This window comes from Cynocephalus volans, chromosome 2 (genome assembly GCF_027409185.1).
Source record: "Cynocephalus volans isolate mCynVol1 chromosome 2, mCynVol1.pri, whole genome shotgun sequence".
Taxonomy (NCBI): domain Eukaryota; kingdom Metazoa; phylum Chordata; class Mammalia; order Dermoptera; family Cynocephalidae; genus Cynocephalus; species Cynocephalus volans.
The window spans coordinates 37,405,827-37,419,741 of record NC_084461.1 but is presented as its reverse complement, the minus strand read 5'-3'; the positions used below and the strand labels follow the sequence as shown (position 1 = coordinate 37,419,741).

Sequence of the window (13,915 nt, the reverse complement as noted above, 5' to 3'; positions counted from 1 at the left end):
ATTTGCATGTCCAGTGCTAAGGGTCAGTCTTTTATCAATCAGGAAACTCCCTGGGAGGAGAGTCAACAGAAGCTATATTTTCAGCAGGCTCTGCTTAAGTTTGGATAGCATTTTCTGTGGCTGCTCATTGTTTGGATGTTTTCAGTTTAAAGTAATTTTTGTACCACTTTGGTGAGCTGTTAATCCCTTCAACTGCCATTTGGCCCTCACTACAACACTGCACTGTTTCTTCAAGACCGGCAGGAGAACATCTGCTGCTGCTTGTCGTCTCTTTTAAAGGCTTACTTGCTTAGGTCCGGTCCACTCAGAAAAATCTCTTTGATTAACTCAAAGCTGAAGGATTAGGTATCTTAATTACATCTTTTAAAAAATCTCATTTCCGTGTAATGTAACACAATCACAAAAACAATATCCCATCATAGTCTCCACACTCAAGGGGAGGGATTTATTCAGGGCATATCCACCAAGAGACAGAAGTCTTGGGGTCCAAATTAGAATTCTTCCCACCACACCACATGATGGAATGAGAAGCTGTTTAAGTCCGGGGCTAGCAGAAACCATAAAAATGTGATGATTACATATATTCTTTGCACTGCTGAGTTAATAAGATGGTTTCTATGTGCAAGTTGGGTAGACCAGATGACATCTAAGATCATCCATAACAGTACACAGAAGGGAGCAGCTCCATTTGTGTATTTATGAAGATTTTTTAAACCAACTTTCTTTCATTCTTTCTTTCTCTTACCTGAAGCACAGTTTTCAAGCATAGAATGGTGCATATAAAACTTAATTGATTTAATTTCTCTTCATTAAAATTCCTAGTTCTCATATTAGGAAGTTGGGTCTGTAGACCACAAATCCTTTCATTAATCCCAAGGAGTTGTTATGGCTTGTATTAGTTAACTATTATTACTGTGTAACAAATTACTCCACAACTCAGTGGCTTAAAACAGCACAGAGTTTCTATGGGCTTCTACGGGTCAGGAATCCAAGCATGGCTTAACTGGGTCCTCTGCCTCAGTCTCAATCTCAAAAGGCTGCAATCAAGGTCCTATTGAGACAGGATCTGCTTCTAAGCTTTCTCAGTGGTTGTTGACAGGATTCAGTTCCTTGAAGCTGTTGGGCTAAAGGCCTCAGTTCCTAGCTGGCTATTGGCTGGGGGTCACTCCCAGGTTTTTGCTACACGAGCCTCTCCAACATGGCTGTTTGCTCATCAAAGCACGAGAGAAAGTAGCAAAACACAAGTCATAATCTTATATAACCTAATCTCAGAAGTGGCATCCCATCATGTCTGTCTTATTTAATTCATTAGAAGCAAGTGTGGGTTCAGCCCACACTCAGGGAGAGGGGTATGAATGCCAGGATGACAGGGATTGTTAAGGGCTGTCTTGGAAGTGTGCCTATCATGCTGCCTGAAGGAGAGGACAATTTATCAGACTGAGGAGAAACGAATAAAACTGGCTGTTTCCATGAAATGAAAGAAAATAGCCTCTTTCATTACATTTACTTATTCGGAGCCAGAGCAGATGAGCTTGATGGGACTGATAAATTCAGAATCTGAGGAGCAACCTTAAGTATCAGGTCCAAGGTATGAGTTTGAGGCTGTAGATGAGAAGGAATCCCTGGTTTTAAAAAGACACAGGATTAGGCCAGACTTTTCCTCTCAGTTATTGAAAGGTCATAAAGTAATGTTGTATTTTTGTTTTAAGTTAAAACAAAACAGTCTTGATTATTGATTATATTTAAAAATTATTTGTGTAGCTAATTTTATAACTGAATTGTAAATGAGTATTATATATGGACCGCCTTTTGGAAGGCAATTCTTTGTTGCACTATAGAACATCTAATTACATTGCAAAAAGTATCCTTTTTTTTTTTTTGCTATCAATAAAGAAAACAGTTAATGATGTTACTGTAAATATCAAGAAGGCAACAATAAAAGAGATAAAATTTCTTTTTTGTCTTCGAAAGTGCTTTCCATGCAGAGTGAAGCACTTGCCTTGTTGTACTGAATGCACTATTGTAGAATGTTCTTGGTCAAAGAGATGCTCTTGAACGATAAGACTAGGCTTTACAATCAAAGACTAGAAGGAATCACGCAATCCTCTTTCTTTTGGGATACCACTGTGTCACTTACCAATTCTGTCTTTCCAGAATACCATTCAAGACACTTAAAAAAAGACTGTTCTGTGGATGGTAGTGTTTAGTGCATTTTGTATGTTGTATAGTGATTTCAGACCTTTTGTTTTCTTAAAATCAGCCGCTATTTAGCCTAATTCTTAGCATTGTTTTGTCCTTCACGCCACTACTTTTTTGTGCATGCTTTTTGTGATCTGTGTTAAAAAATCTGCATTGCCAACATTGCAGCTCAAACTTAAAACTTGTTATTCAAATAAATATTTAATTTTTTAAAAAAATAAGTTAAAACAAATATGAAACAATGGTTTAGTGAAAATGTTGAAATTGGAAGAGAGGTACTATTCCAATGAAATTAAAAGTCATCAAAATATTCCTTTTATGGCCAACATTAGATCATATGTTTTCTCCCAAGATGCATGGGTAGTATTTCGTATCAATTGATTTAATTCTCCTTTCCAAATAATGTTTACGGTATGCAGCACCCACAGCGCACCATTCCACGCTGGGTGTGGAACAAATATTGGCGGAGGCGCCTTTGGTTTCTTCTTCTGTTTGTTTATTTTATTTTTATATTCACCATTTCCTTCTTTTAACCTTAATAATATGCTTTTTTGGAAGGTCAACAAATAACATAATCTAGAAATTATAATGTCCTTTCACAAGATTTTCAAAATATTGGCCTCTTTTATTTTCTTTCTTATCGGCCACATAATCTCATGGTGGATTCATGAAACTAAAGCCATATTGAAAACAAAGAACCACTCATTTCTAGAAAAAGAAATATAATAACATTTGATTCCCTTTCTGCTGCTTGCAATGATGTCTGCTACTCAATTACTGAAGTAACATGTTAGTTTCACGTGCCTGGAAACTAACTTTTTTGACTCTTTTTTTCGGGGGGAGTTGATTACCTATTTTAATCTTAGATCATTTAATTACAATTCTTAAACTCATTCTTTAATTTTTTTCTGTAAACACATTTCTCTGTGTATAGTGAGCTACAGACACATTTGTTTAGCTTTTTATGTAAATTAGCAGTCCACTGAACAACTAATAAATCAATATGTAGCCATTTAAATGCCTATCAAAATTTTCCAATGCTTATTCAGAAAGTGTTGACATTTTCTTCTCATACTATCTACTAAAGATAAATAGATCTTACAATTATCAGATCATATTAAACATGACATTTCTGTATATTTGGGTTACATTTCATTGTTTAAAAAAATCTAATAATTCTAAGGAGTTATCTGTTCTAAATGTAAAAGCTTATGAATTTCAAGATACCGAAGTATTTTGCAAAGTTATTTTCTCTAACAACCTCCATGGTGTCTGAAGTCTGTGTTCTTGTGATTCCTATGGGCTGTTAAAGCTAGATTGAGAGGTATAGATATGCACACAGACATAGACGTAGCTATCGATGGATATAGAAATAGAATATAGACATAGATAAATAATAGTCACTGAAAAGACTGTTTCAAATAATTTATCAGACAAAGGCACTGAGGGGATGAATAGATAAACTTAGAGGTATGTGTGTTTATGTATACGTATGTGTGTGTGAGTTTTGGGGTGGAGGAATGAAAGAACTAGAAAAGTTGTGCCTCAGGGACCTAAATTAGTAGTGGAGCCTCAAGGTGTACTCGGGGGAAGCCTGAGTAATAGATGGGAAATGATGCTGCTGGGAGGAGGTCATGAAAGAGGGACAGGGTGTCAGAATTTGAGGTACATCTTCCCCTTGTAATGTGTGAAGCATCCAGGATACTTGGACTCATCTAACTTCTCAGTTGTCCAACTACAAGGTCAAAAATGAAATTAAATGTATCAGCATTGTACTGTCCTCTTGTCTTATTTCTCTTTTCCTCTGCCCCTTTGGACTCTTATTCACTTCAAAGTATATGAGGTAACAATTCATGTTATCTATGATTGTTTCCCTGTGAAAACAAATCCCTGGCTTCTTTACTCACCGAGGCAAGCCCTGTAGGCTGAAAATCAACCCACAATGAAAGGAAAGGGTAGGATGGTATTTGGGAACTGGTGAGTCCCCATAAATCCCACTTTAGGAACAATCACTTGTGCCTCTGTGTGGAAAGCCGATCTTAGTGAGTGCATTAACTTCTTGGTTCACAGAAGTAGATGACGATTTGAATTTTAAAATATTGATTGTTAGGAAATTTTCTTATTATTTTACAATTAATTTGATCTAGTGACATGTCTCATGTCCTATACTAGGTTATAGAAAGGACCATCCTAAGACATGAGTATCAATTAGATACATATTGCTTAGTATTTCCTTTGGCTCATTTGAAGAAGTATGAGCATCGCAAGAGGGAAAGAGGTTGGGAAGGACAAAGGACTGGCAATTAACCACATTATGCTTTGTTGTTCTCCTAGGGTCTCATGATTCCTTCAGCTTCTACATTGATGAAGCCTCTCCAGTAGGTCCCGAACAGCCAGAAACTGTCCAGAATTTTGTCTCTGTGTTTGGAACTGTGGCCAAAAAGCTGATGCGGAAATGGTTAGCTACTCAAACAATGAACTTTACTGGTCAGCTAGGAGCTGGAATCCGTTATTTTGATCTTCGAATTTCCACCAAGCCCAGAGACCCCGACAATGAACTCTACTTTGCTCATGGTCTGTTCAGTGCCAAAGTCAATGAAGGCCTAGAGGAGATCAATGCATTTCTCACAGATCACCATAAGGAGGTAGTGTTCTTGGACTTCAACCATTTTTATGGGATGCAGAAATATCACCATGAAAAACTGGTCCAAATGCTGAAAGACATCTATGGAAACAAAATGTGCCCAGCAATTTTTGCCCAGGAAGTTAGTTTAAAGTACCTGTGGGAGAAGGACTATCAAGTGCTGGTCTTCTACCATAGTCCAGTGGCTCTGGAAGTGCCCTTTCTCTGGCCTGGCCAGATGATGCCGGCACCTTGGGCCAACACCACAGACCCTGAAAAACTGATCCAGTTTCTTCAGGCATCCATCACTGAGAGAAGAAAGAAGGGCTCATTTTTTATATCTCAGGTGGTGCTGACCCCCAAAGCCAGCACTGTGGTCAAAGGGGTTGCAAGTGGACTCCGAGAAACAATCACAGAAAGGTAAGTGTCCTTAACGTATCAGGGAAAAAGTTTAAATAATTCAACTCAAATTCTTAGACCTAGTAAATGATGGGCTAAAATTCATACCTATGTGTATTAGTTTCCTAAGACTGCCATAACAAAGTACCACAAACTGGGTGTCTTAAAACAGTAGAAATGTGTTATCTCATAGTTCTGAAGGCTAGAAATCTGAAATCAAGGTGTCAGCAGAGCTGGTTCCTTCTGCAGACTCTGAGGAAGAATCTGTTCTATGCCCCTCTCCTAGTGTCTGGTCATGGCTGATGACCCTCAGTGCTCCTCTGCTTGTAGGTGCATCACTCCACGTCTGCTTCCTTCTTGGCTTCTTCTTGTCTGTCTCTGTCATCTCCTTTTCTCATGAGAACACCAGTTATGTTGGATTAGAGCCTGCCCTAATGACCTCATCTTAACTTGATTACTTCTGCAAAGACCTTATTTCCAAATAAGGTCACATTCACAGGAACCGGGAGTTAAGACTTTAACATAACCTTTTGTGGGACACAGATCAACGCAAAACACCATGTATTTTGATTCCAAGTCTAGTTCTCTTTTTATAGTACTCTTTTTCACAGCTGTGTCATGATTTATAGATTATAAAGTCCTTTCTCTACTGTTTGCAAAGTCTTTTTACATATCTAACTCCATTTGATCTGTGTAACAACCCTAGGAAGTACATATTGTCTTTCAGACCAAAAGAAAAAAATGAGGTTCAGAAAAGTGAAATGTTTTACCCTTTGACACTGTCCCTTTGACAGTGAATGATGAAACAGACACTCAATTCCATTCTCAAGTTATATCCTATGCCCTTTACACTACATAACACTTCCTTGTAAGGAAGCCTTACCCTGCTTGCAGGAGTGGGCATTCTATTGTTCAAACTCAGCCAAACATGTAGAGTGGTGGTTACTTGTGAGGTATAAATTTGAGCAATCACCAAAGATCTCTGTTGCTATTTCCCATAAGTGTGATGTAACATGCTGAATTGTACATATTATTTATTATTTTGAGTTAAATTATTAAACAATGCACACATCATCAGAAGAGAGAACAAAAATCCTTTTCAGACCTTTTATTTTTATCTTTAATTGATATTTTTAATTGTGGTAAGGAGACAGAGCATGAATGTTTTGTTTAGACTCAAAGTCTCTGTGGGGAAAGACAAGAAAATCGGGAGAAAAGATTTGGAGGTGGCCAGCCGATCATTAGGAATATAGTCCAACTCACTTAAGAGTTATTGGCATTTTTCGGTAGGGAAGCCACAGGCCAATGTGGTGGAAGGGTTCCTTCACACAAAATTATAACTTCCTTCTGTTATTCAGATATTAGCTGGGATCTCCCTTGTTCCTTAAGATTTAAGTAAGATTTCCACACTTCATTGCGTACCCTATGGTACTGCTGGATTACACTACTTTATGGGTCAATTGTCCTATCAGTCTGTCCCTGTTTCATTCTGAGACATGAAACTTGCTTCATGCTCAGTTTCCACAATGGTTTTTAGATTTTATTAAAGATCTGAGAAGACAGAGAGGTTTTATAATCATAATAATTCAAGAATTTAGAATAGAATTCTAGACTTCTCTGTAATTACAATTCTTCTACCCTGGGAACTTCTCATGAGGACATACACCCCACTTTTCACCTCAGCCTCACATCCTCTGAATCCTCTTCTCCTCCTCCTTTTCTTCTTTCATCTCTTTTCTTCCCCTACCCTCAGATTACCTTGGGGATTATTATGCCTAAGTACTCACCTCTCTCCAGTCTTCCTAAGTCTAAACTCAGCTAGTCCCATCAAACTATTCATCCAAACAAGAATGTTTTTTTTATTTATTAGCTCCACTTTCTACAAATGTTCATTGTTCTGAATAACAATTTACCCCCAGTCTCACAAATTTGGAAAATGAGGCAGTTATGTACACGTAACAATGTGTTGTTTTCAACTTTATCCCAGCGAGCCCTTAAATGTTGAGGAATCCCCGAGAGCCCCCTAGAGGTGGGGAGAGGCAGGAAGAGCCTGGGACCAGCTGACTCCAACTCCTTCAGCTCTCTCTATACCTTGAATGAAGTTTCATTCAACGTGAAGCCTCTTTGGCTTCCCCATTCTGCTGTATAGTTCTATGCTTAAAAGAACACCTACCCATATTACATGCCTGCTTTGCATTTTGGTCAAGAATCAGACCCTGAGGGACCAGCCTTTGAAGAAGGCAAGAAGAATCCACTCAAAGAGTAAATGGTTTTCATTTTTCTCTCTTAAGGCATTTGATGTACTTTAGGCATTTTCAAGTCAGAGTTAAACTGTGTTTGTTATTCATGCTCTAGTACACCACTATTACAGTAGAATTTGTGAGAAAAAAATCAAATAAGTTAAGAAATTGCTTAAAATTATATTCTACACAACTCTTCCACAAGATTCCCAATGTACATTAGCATACAAAAGGCGCTAACAAGTATTTTAGTGAAGAATCATGTTTAATTTTAACTAATACAGTGTTTTCCAAGCACTTAATGTTTTTTTTCAGACAATTCTTATTAACAGCCCATGGCATTAATTTTGAGAAACTGTCCTCAACCATCTGTTCTAATTCAGAACTTCTCTCTTGTCTCTGGCTTATATATCTGGAATAGTAGAGCTATATCACTGAAAAGAGAAAGAGAAGTGGGAGTGGGGGAAAAGATTTAAAAAGTAGAAATGAAGATCCTTTGGGTAGAATCAACATTTTCCTCTCTAAGATTATGTAAATTACTTGTAAATGATTTGCAAATATGTCTGAACCTTGCCATTATACTTTTCTATAAGCATTCTCCAGTGGAGTTTAGTCTCAGAAGTACTAGAAAGACCTCCTTTTAACCATTTGCAGAGCTGTAAGAAGGGTCTTCAAAAAGTTCATGAAAAGATTTGTATTATCTTTTCTATTTTTCCATGAATGTTCTGAGCATGGTGCTAATACGAAGTTCGGGGTTTTTTGTTTTGTTTTGTTTTTACATATTCCAATCTTCTCAATGGAGCCTGTAATGGAAAAGGTCATGGTCAACCCTGGGTCCTGCCTTGCAAAGCAATTTACTTACCTCCACAACAGGCAGTGAAGGAGCACTTGACTCCCCCAGAACTTGTTGGCTTTCTCTTCTTACCAAGTGATAAAGCCTAGCCTATGAAGTGGACTGATTCTGCCACTCTCCTCTTGGCTTTCCTGCCAAAGACATTCATTCAGAAAGTTTCACGTTGGCATTGGAAGATGTAATGAGCTCTCCTGTGCCACCTACGAAAATGTCACCAGGCAATTTGTAAGACCTCTCTGGACCTTCAGCAGTTTCATATGCAAAATATGAAGTTTGAAATATATTATCTCCAAGATCCATTCTAATTCTAAAAATCTGACAATTCTAAGATTTGACTGCATTTGACTAGTCAGTTTCTGTATAATTTTTTAAAATAATGTCTAATCTTTGGGTTAACAAAACTCTGAGTGCATGCATTTAGAAAACAGTGTTTGAAGTTGTGGTTGGCTTTCAGGGAAACTAAATTCGGCCTGGATTTAGGTACAGTAGCTTTCAATCTGGCCACTGGTTCCAAAAACTGCAGATGTGTTTTCTACATTTTAGCAATGCCAACAGACACAGATTTTTATTTCTTAAAGACCTATTTTAAATTTATTTTTCAAACACCAACTTTTGCACCTCACCCCCACGGAATTCACACTTTCTTAAAAAGAAGGTGTGCAACTTGAGTCAAGTCCTTCTCTACATTGTGGAAGTTTATTAAATTATAGGTTTCTTTAGTTAAAAAAAAATGCAGTCATACCACCTGTCAGAATTTTTAAGAAGCAGTGCATCTTTGCAAGTAAACTGATGCTGAATTAAGTTAGACAAAGTTTATACAGGCCAACAATTTAGCAAATGATAATGATAATAGCAATAATATTTATTGTTTAATAATTTATTAAATAGTAGTTTACTATAATATTTATAATATTATTATAAGCTATTTTTAAGTGCTCTCCATCTGTTAGATACTATGCTAATTGCTTTATATGAATTGCTTGATTTCATATTCATGAAACCTCTCAAATGGAGGTATGATTGCGATCCCATCTTAAAAATAAAGGAACTGGGCCTTAGAGGTGTTAAGAGACTTACCTGAATAACACTATTAAGGTGGATTCAGGATTTAAGTTCAGATTGCTCCATTTGGTCACTTATTCAAAACAAATATGTTTGGATACCTATTCTGTTCTTCGAGTGTGTGACCTCAGATATGGAGTCTTAAAACCACTACACCATACTATTTTCCGGTTATTTGTGAGAGTCCAAAGAGGTGACTGCAACTTTCTTTTCATCTCTCTCTTTTTTTTTTTTTTTGTCCTTTTTTGTGACCACGCTCAGCCAGTGAGCAAACTGGCCATCCCTATATAGGATTTGAACCCGCGGCGGGAGCACTGCTGTGCTCCCAGCGCCGCACCCTCCTGAGTGAGCCACGGGGTCGGCCCTCTTTTCATCTCTTTAAATGACAATATCTAGACCAAATTTGGCAGTACTGTACATTCAGGTGGACTAGGCTCAAATTAGTATTTACCTGCTCCTATGAGTAGGGCTCTGCATTAAATGCCATGAGGCATGCTAAAATTGGTAAGATGCCATTGTTCCCATCAAGCATCCAGTAGGTTTGAAAAGACAAGAACATGCATGACCTAAATACAAATTGGAGAAAAACAGAATTAAATATCAAGGCCTATCATGATTTCTAAATCATCATAGGATATTTAGATACCTGGAAGAGATACATAAGAGAGAGATGCCTGGAAAGATTTTGGTTGGCTTTGAAGAAAGATAGCATTGTGACAGGTAGAGATGGGTAGCAGTGACTTCCCAGGCTGATGATATAGCAAGAGCAAAGCATGGAGGTGAGAAATCTTGAGGACAAGAGAAGTCAGGGTTGGCCAGAACAGAGTGACATGCAAAGGAACATAAGAGATGATTGTAGAAAAAGCAGAGGGGAAGATTATGGGACTCTCGGTTTAACAAGATATGTATTACAAAGATATTGAAGGGGACAAATCAGAACTAGGGCTTGGGGGATGAAACTGACCCAATTACTCAGGTTGAATAAGGAAGGGAGTGATTGAAGATGAAGCTACCAGTTTGAAGGGGAAAACAAAGTAGAATGACAGCAAGTGGGTGGGAAGAGAGACAAGTAAAAGATGCTGACACAGTGTGACTTCAGCCCTACTGACAGCACTGTGCCTTTGAATACTGGGGACACCATTCAAAGTGTCATTCTATAGGAATGGCATCTCTTGGATTTGGATAATGTGCAGCCCTGCCCTCTTAGTCACGTGATCATAGTCGTTGCCCTGAGTGTAAGGTGGAATTTTCAGAATGCTGTTGTTAGCATGCACCAATATTACCTAGCTGGGGAAAAGAAGGCAGCTACAGTTGATGAACCCGCATTATTGGCCAGGCACTGTGCTAATTATATGAAATGTATCCATTTAATCCTCCCGGCAGCCTTACAAGGTAGGTATTATTAAAGAGGTAGAAAATTGAGGCTGAGATATGTCTAGTACCTTACTCAAAAATCTCATATTAAATTTATCCCATAACTAATAAGCAAAGATTATTATATGGATCTGTTTGACTCCAAGTCCCATGCTTATTCTTGCAAATTATGTAAAATTAACATTGCTTAGCACTGGGTGTATGTAATACATTCTCTGTCATCTTGGAAGGCAGAGTCAGGTCTAGGGGTTTGGGAAAGTAGTTATGCTGGAAACGGGGTGGGCAAAGCTATGAGAACAGAAGGTCTGGAATGCGTGACTTTGCCTCAAGGAAGCAAACTCCGGTAGGACGCTGGCATGGAGATCCCTGAGGAAGCACTGAGATAGAATAAAAGGCAGGAAAAGAGCTGAGAGGTCACTGGGTTCAGTCCTTCTTGCCCAGTGCCTGCTGCCCATCTGACCATTTTCATTCAGTAAGGAAGCTGAGGCCCAGAGGAATGCTAAGCGGTTGCCCAAGGTCACAGAACTTTCTGGCAGCAGAGATGGGGTTAAAATCCAGGTCTTCTGGATCCCAGGCAGAGTTCTTTCTTCTACTCCTCAGGAAGGAATGAGACCTGAGGATGGACAGGAAGGCCAGGGAGAGCCAGAGAGCATCAGGTTGTAGGACCAACATGCAAGGACAAGCTGGCTTTCAGTCTGCACTGCACTCAATGCAATATTGCCCTGGAGCTTTGACTGGGGAGGTTAGAGGTAAGGCCTTAGGCCTGTGCTATGGATTTTCTGCTGGGCTTACCTTCCCTAGGCTCTCTCTCTCTGGATCATAAAATCAATAGATTCTCTTTTTTTATGTCCTATGGTACCACACCCCATCTCACAACCCTCCTGCTTCCCAATTTATCCTTTCATTGCCTGGACCCAGGAGGTGTGTGTCTAGTCTCTTGGAAGTTATTCAGCTCCAGTTCCAGTCATCTTAGCAGCTTTGGGGAACCACAAAAAGCCTCACTGAGAGGCTAAGACTCAATCATTCAGAGTCAGCTCTAGAGTGACATGAGAGATCACTGGTCTCCATGAAGAGCAGCTCTCTGCTCCACTCTCCCACCCTAGGCCATGCCCCCAGAGAGGTCAGCACACCAGCAGAGCATTGATATGGATATTCTACTTAATAGAAGGGGAAAGCTATTTCTTCAGTCTACATATGACTAAGGAGAAAAAAAATATCAAGAAGACTGTGGAAAGCCAGCATTAGAATAATCATTTATAAGAAACTTTCCTCATAAGATTCACTTCTTCAATATATGTGTGTTTGAATACATATAACATGAGGGTACTTGAAAAAAGTTCATGGAAAAATAGAATTGACTGATAATACGAATCTTTCCATGAACTTCTGAAGTACTCTCATGTGTGTGCGTCTTTTGCTTTTGTATAACAGGTGCTATTTCCAATTTGCAATTCAAGAAACTGAATGAAGGTCAGAAAGTCCAAATAATTTGTCCAGGTGGTACTGTGAACCAGTGCTGAGATCAATTCAGAATCTAGGTCTTTTGAACCACTAGAAAGAGGAGACTGGCTTATAAATAAAAAGATCACTTCAGACAGCAACTCTTTTCCCAGCCCAGGGCTTGACAAGCTGGACATGCTTATGGAGACTTTGTTAAAATTCATATTCGTGGTGCCACCTCTAGAGATTCTGATTCAATAGTCTGTGACTCAAAGTTTTTTCATTTTTAGTAGACTCCAGTTAGCGTCACTCTGAGTGACACTGCTGATGTCTGCAGACAAGCTGCACCTCAGCCATCCTCACCAACAGATTAAGTTGATTTTCATAAATCTGGAGAGAGTCAGTCCCAAGATTTATCACTGTCCTCCACAGGCTCAGTTAGTTCTTCCTTTAATCCAAGCTATGACTCCTCTACCCACTAGGCCTGCCAGATTTAAGTTTGTATTTGCTTGTTCTCTCAGGTAGTGCTGCCTATCAGTGATTTCCGAAAAATAGCCTCTGCAATTGGCATCTTCTTTCCTGTGTCACTTAGCTTGATCCTAGATTGTTGTGCTGATAAGCACAGCCAAAGCCTCCTGTGAGGGATTCTTTGTTCCTATGAGCTAAAAAGCACATTCCCATAGAAGAAGCTTTACTAACTTCCAAACTCAGTGTCTTCCACCCAAACATTATAGCATTTTGCCTCCAAGCTGCCTTCCCAAGGCTGATTTCAAACAGGGAGGAAGAGGAGGAGGAAGAGGAAGATCCTGTAAAATGTGCAACACTGAGGCTGTATAACAGAGCGATGTCAGCCTGGGTCCTCTGGGGAATGACAGGACAGAGGGCGGACTGTAACTCTCACTGTTTTAACAACTTTTGACCCAAGAAATTTGGGAACAGGACTGCACATAAAGCTATCTTTCTCCTTTGTCCTGCTGATATCGTAACACCAAAGTACAGTCATATACAGTCAGGCACCTTTCATTATATGTTTCAGAGGAGTCCAAGCTGTTGGGAAGTCAGATATCCATGATATCCATTCAGTGTCTGGTGAGTGAGTGAGTGTGTGTGTGTGTGTGTGTGTGTGTGTGTGTGTGTGCGCGCGCAAAAGAGAGAGAAAGAAAGAGAGAATACATAGACCTTTCTAAAAGGGGATGGCAGAAGATAGAGATTCACCCATCTTAGTAAACCTCTCTGGATCTCAGAGTTGTCTTTATGTGGAATTGCTGGACAGATTCAGTTTAATGTCTAAAAGGAAATAGCCTAGTATATAGCTAGTATATATATCTAGCACTCACAAAAAAACTGAGAGGAGGTAGGTTAATTGGAGGTAGAATAAAGAGGAGAGTGTCCAGGCAGCAGAAATAGTCAGGTGATAACAATAGTTTGGGTAGTTCGGTCAGCAACTGAGAGGATAGGGAGATTTGTGTGGGATCTGAAATGACCCATGACAGGAGTTATCAGTAGATGAGTAACAGCTGTCTGATTCAAGAAGTAAAATGGACCAGATCTGGACATCTGAGGCCGCATCCTGAGGCTGCGAGAAGGAGGCCTTCAGGCCAGCTCTTCCCTCTGCTCTCTGCAGGCAGCCTTTCAGAGTGTGGCACATGTCCATTCAGCCGAATACTCATCCAAAGAGCAATAGATCCACTCTGGAGAGAACATTTTATTTGAAACTGGGAGGAA

The 13,915-nt window shown here is 39.3% G+C and overlaps 1 protein-coding gene across 1 annotated transcript in view; it reads left to right on the top strand.

Moving 5' to 3' along the window:
• PLCXD3 (phosphatidylinositol specific phospholipase C X domain containing 3) overlaps positions 1–13,915 on the top strand; it is a 163,155-nt gene that overhangs the window by 99,862 nt on the left and 49,378 nt on the right. Inside the window, exon 2 of the mRNA XM_063088258.1 lies at positions 4,534–5,242. Coding sequence (XP_062944328.1) covers positions 4,534–5,242 — 709 coding nt within the window. The remainder of the gene's footprint in view (positions 1–4,533; positions 5,243–13,915) is intronic.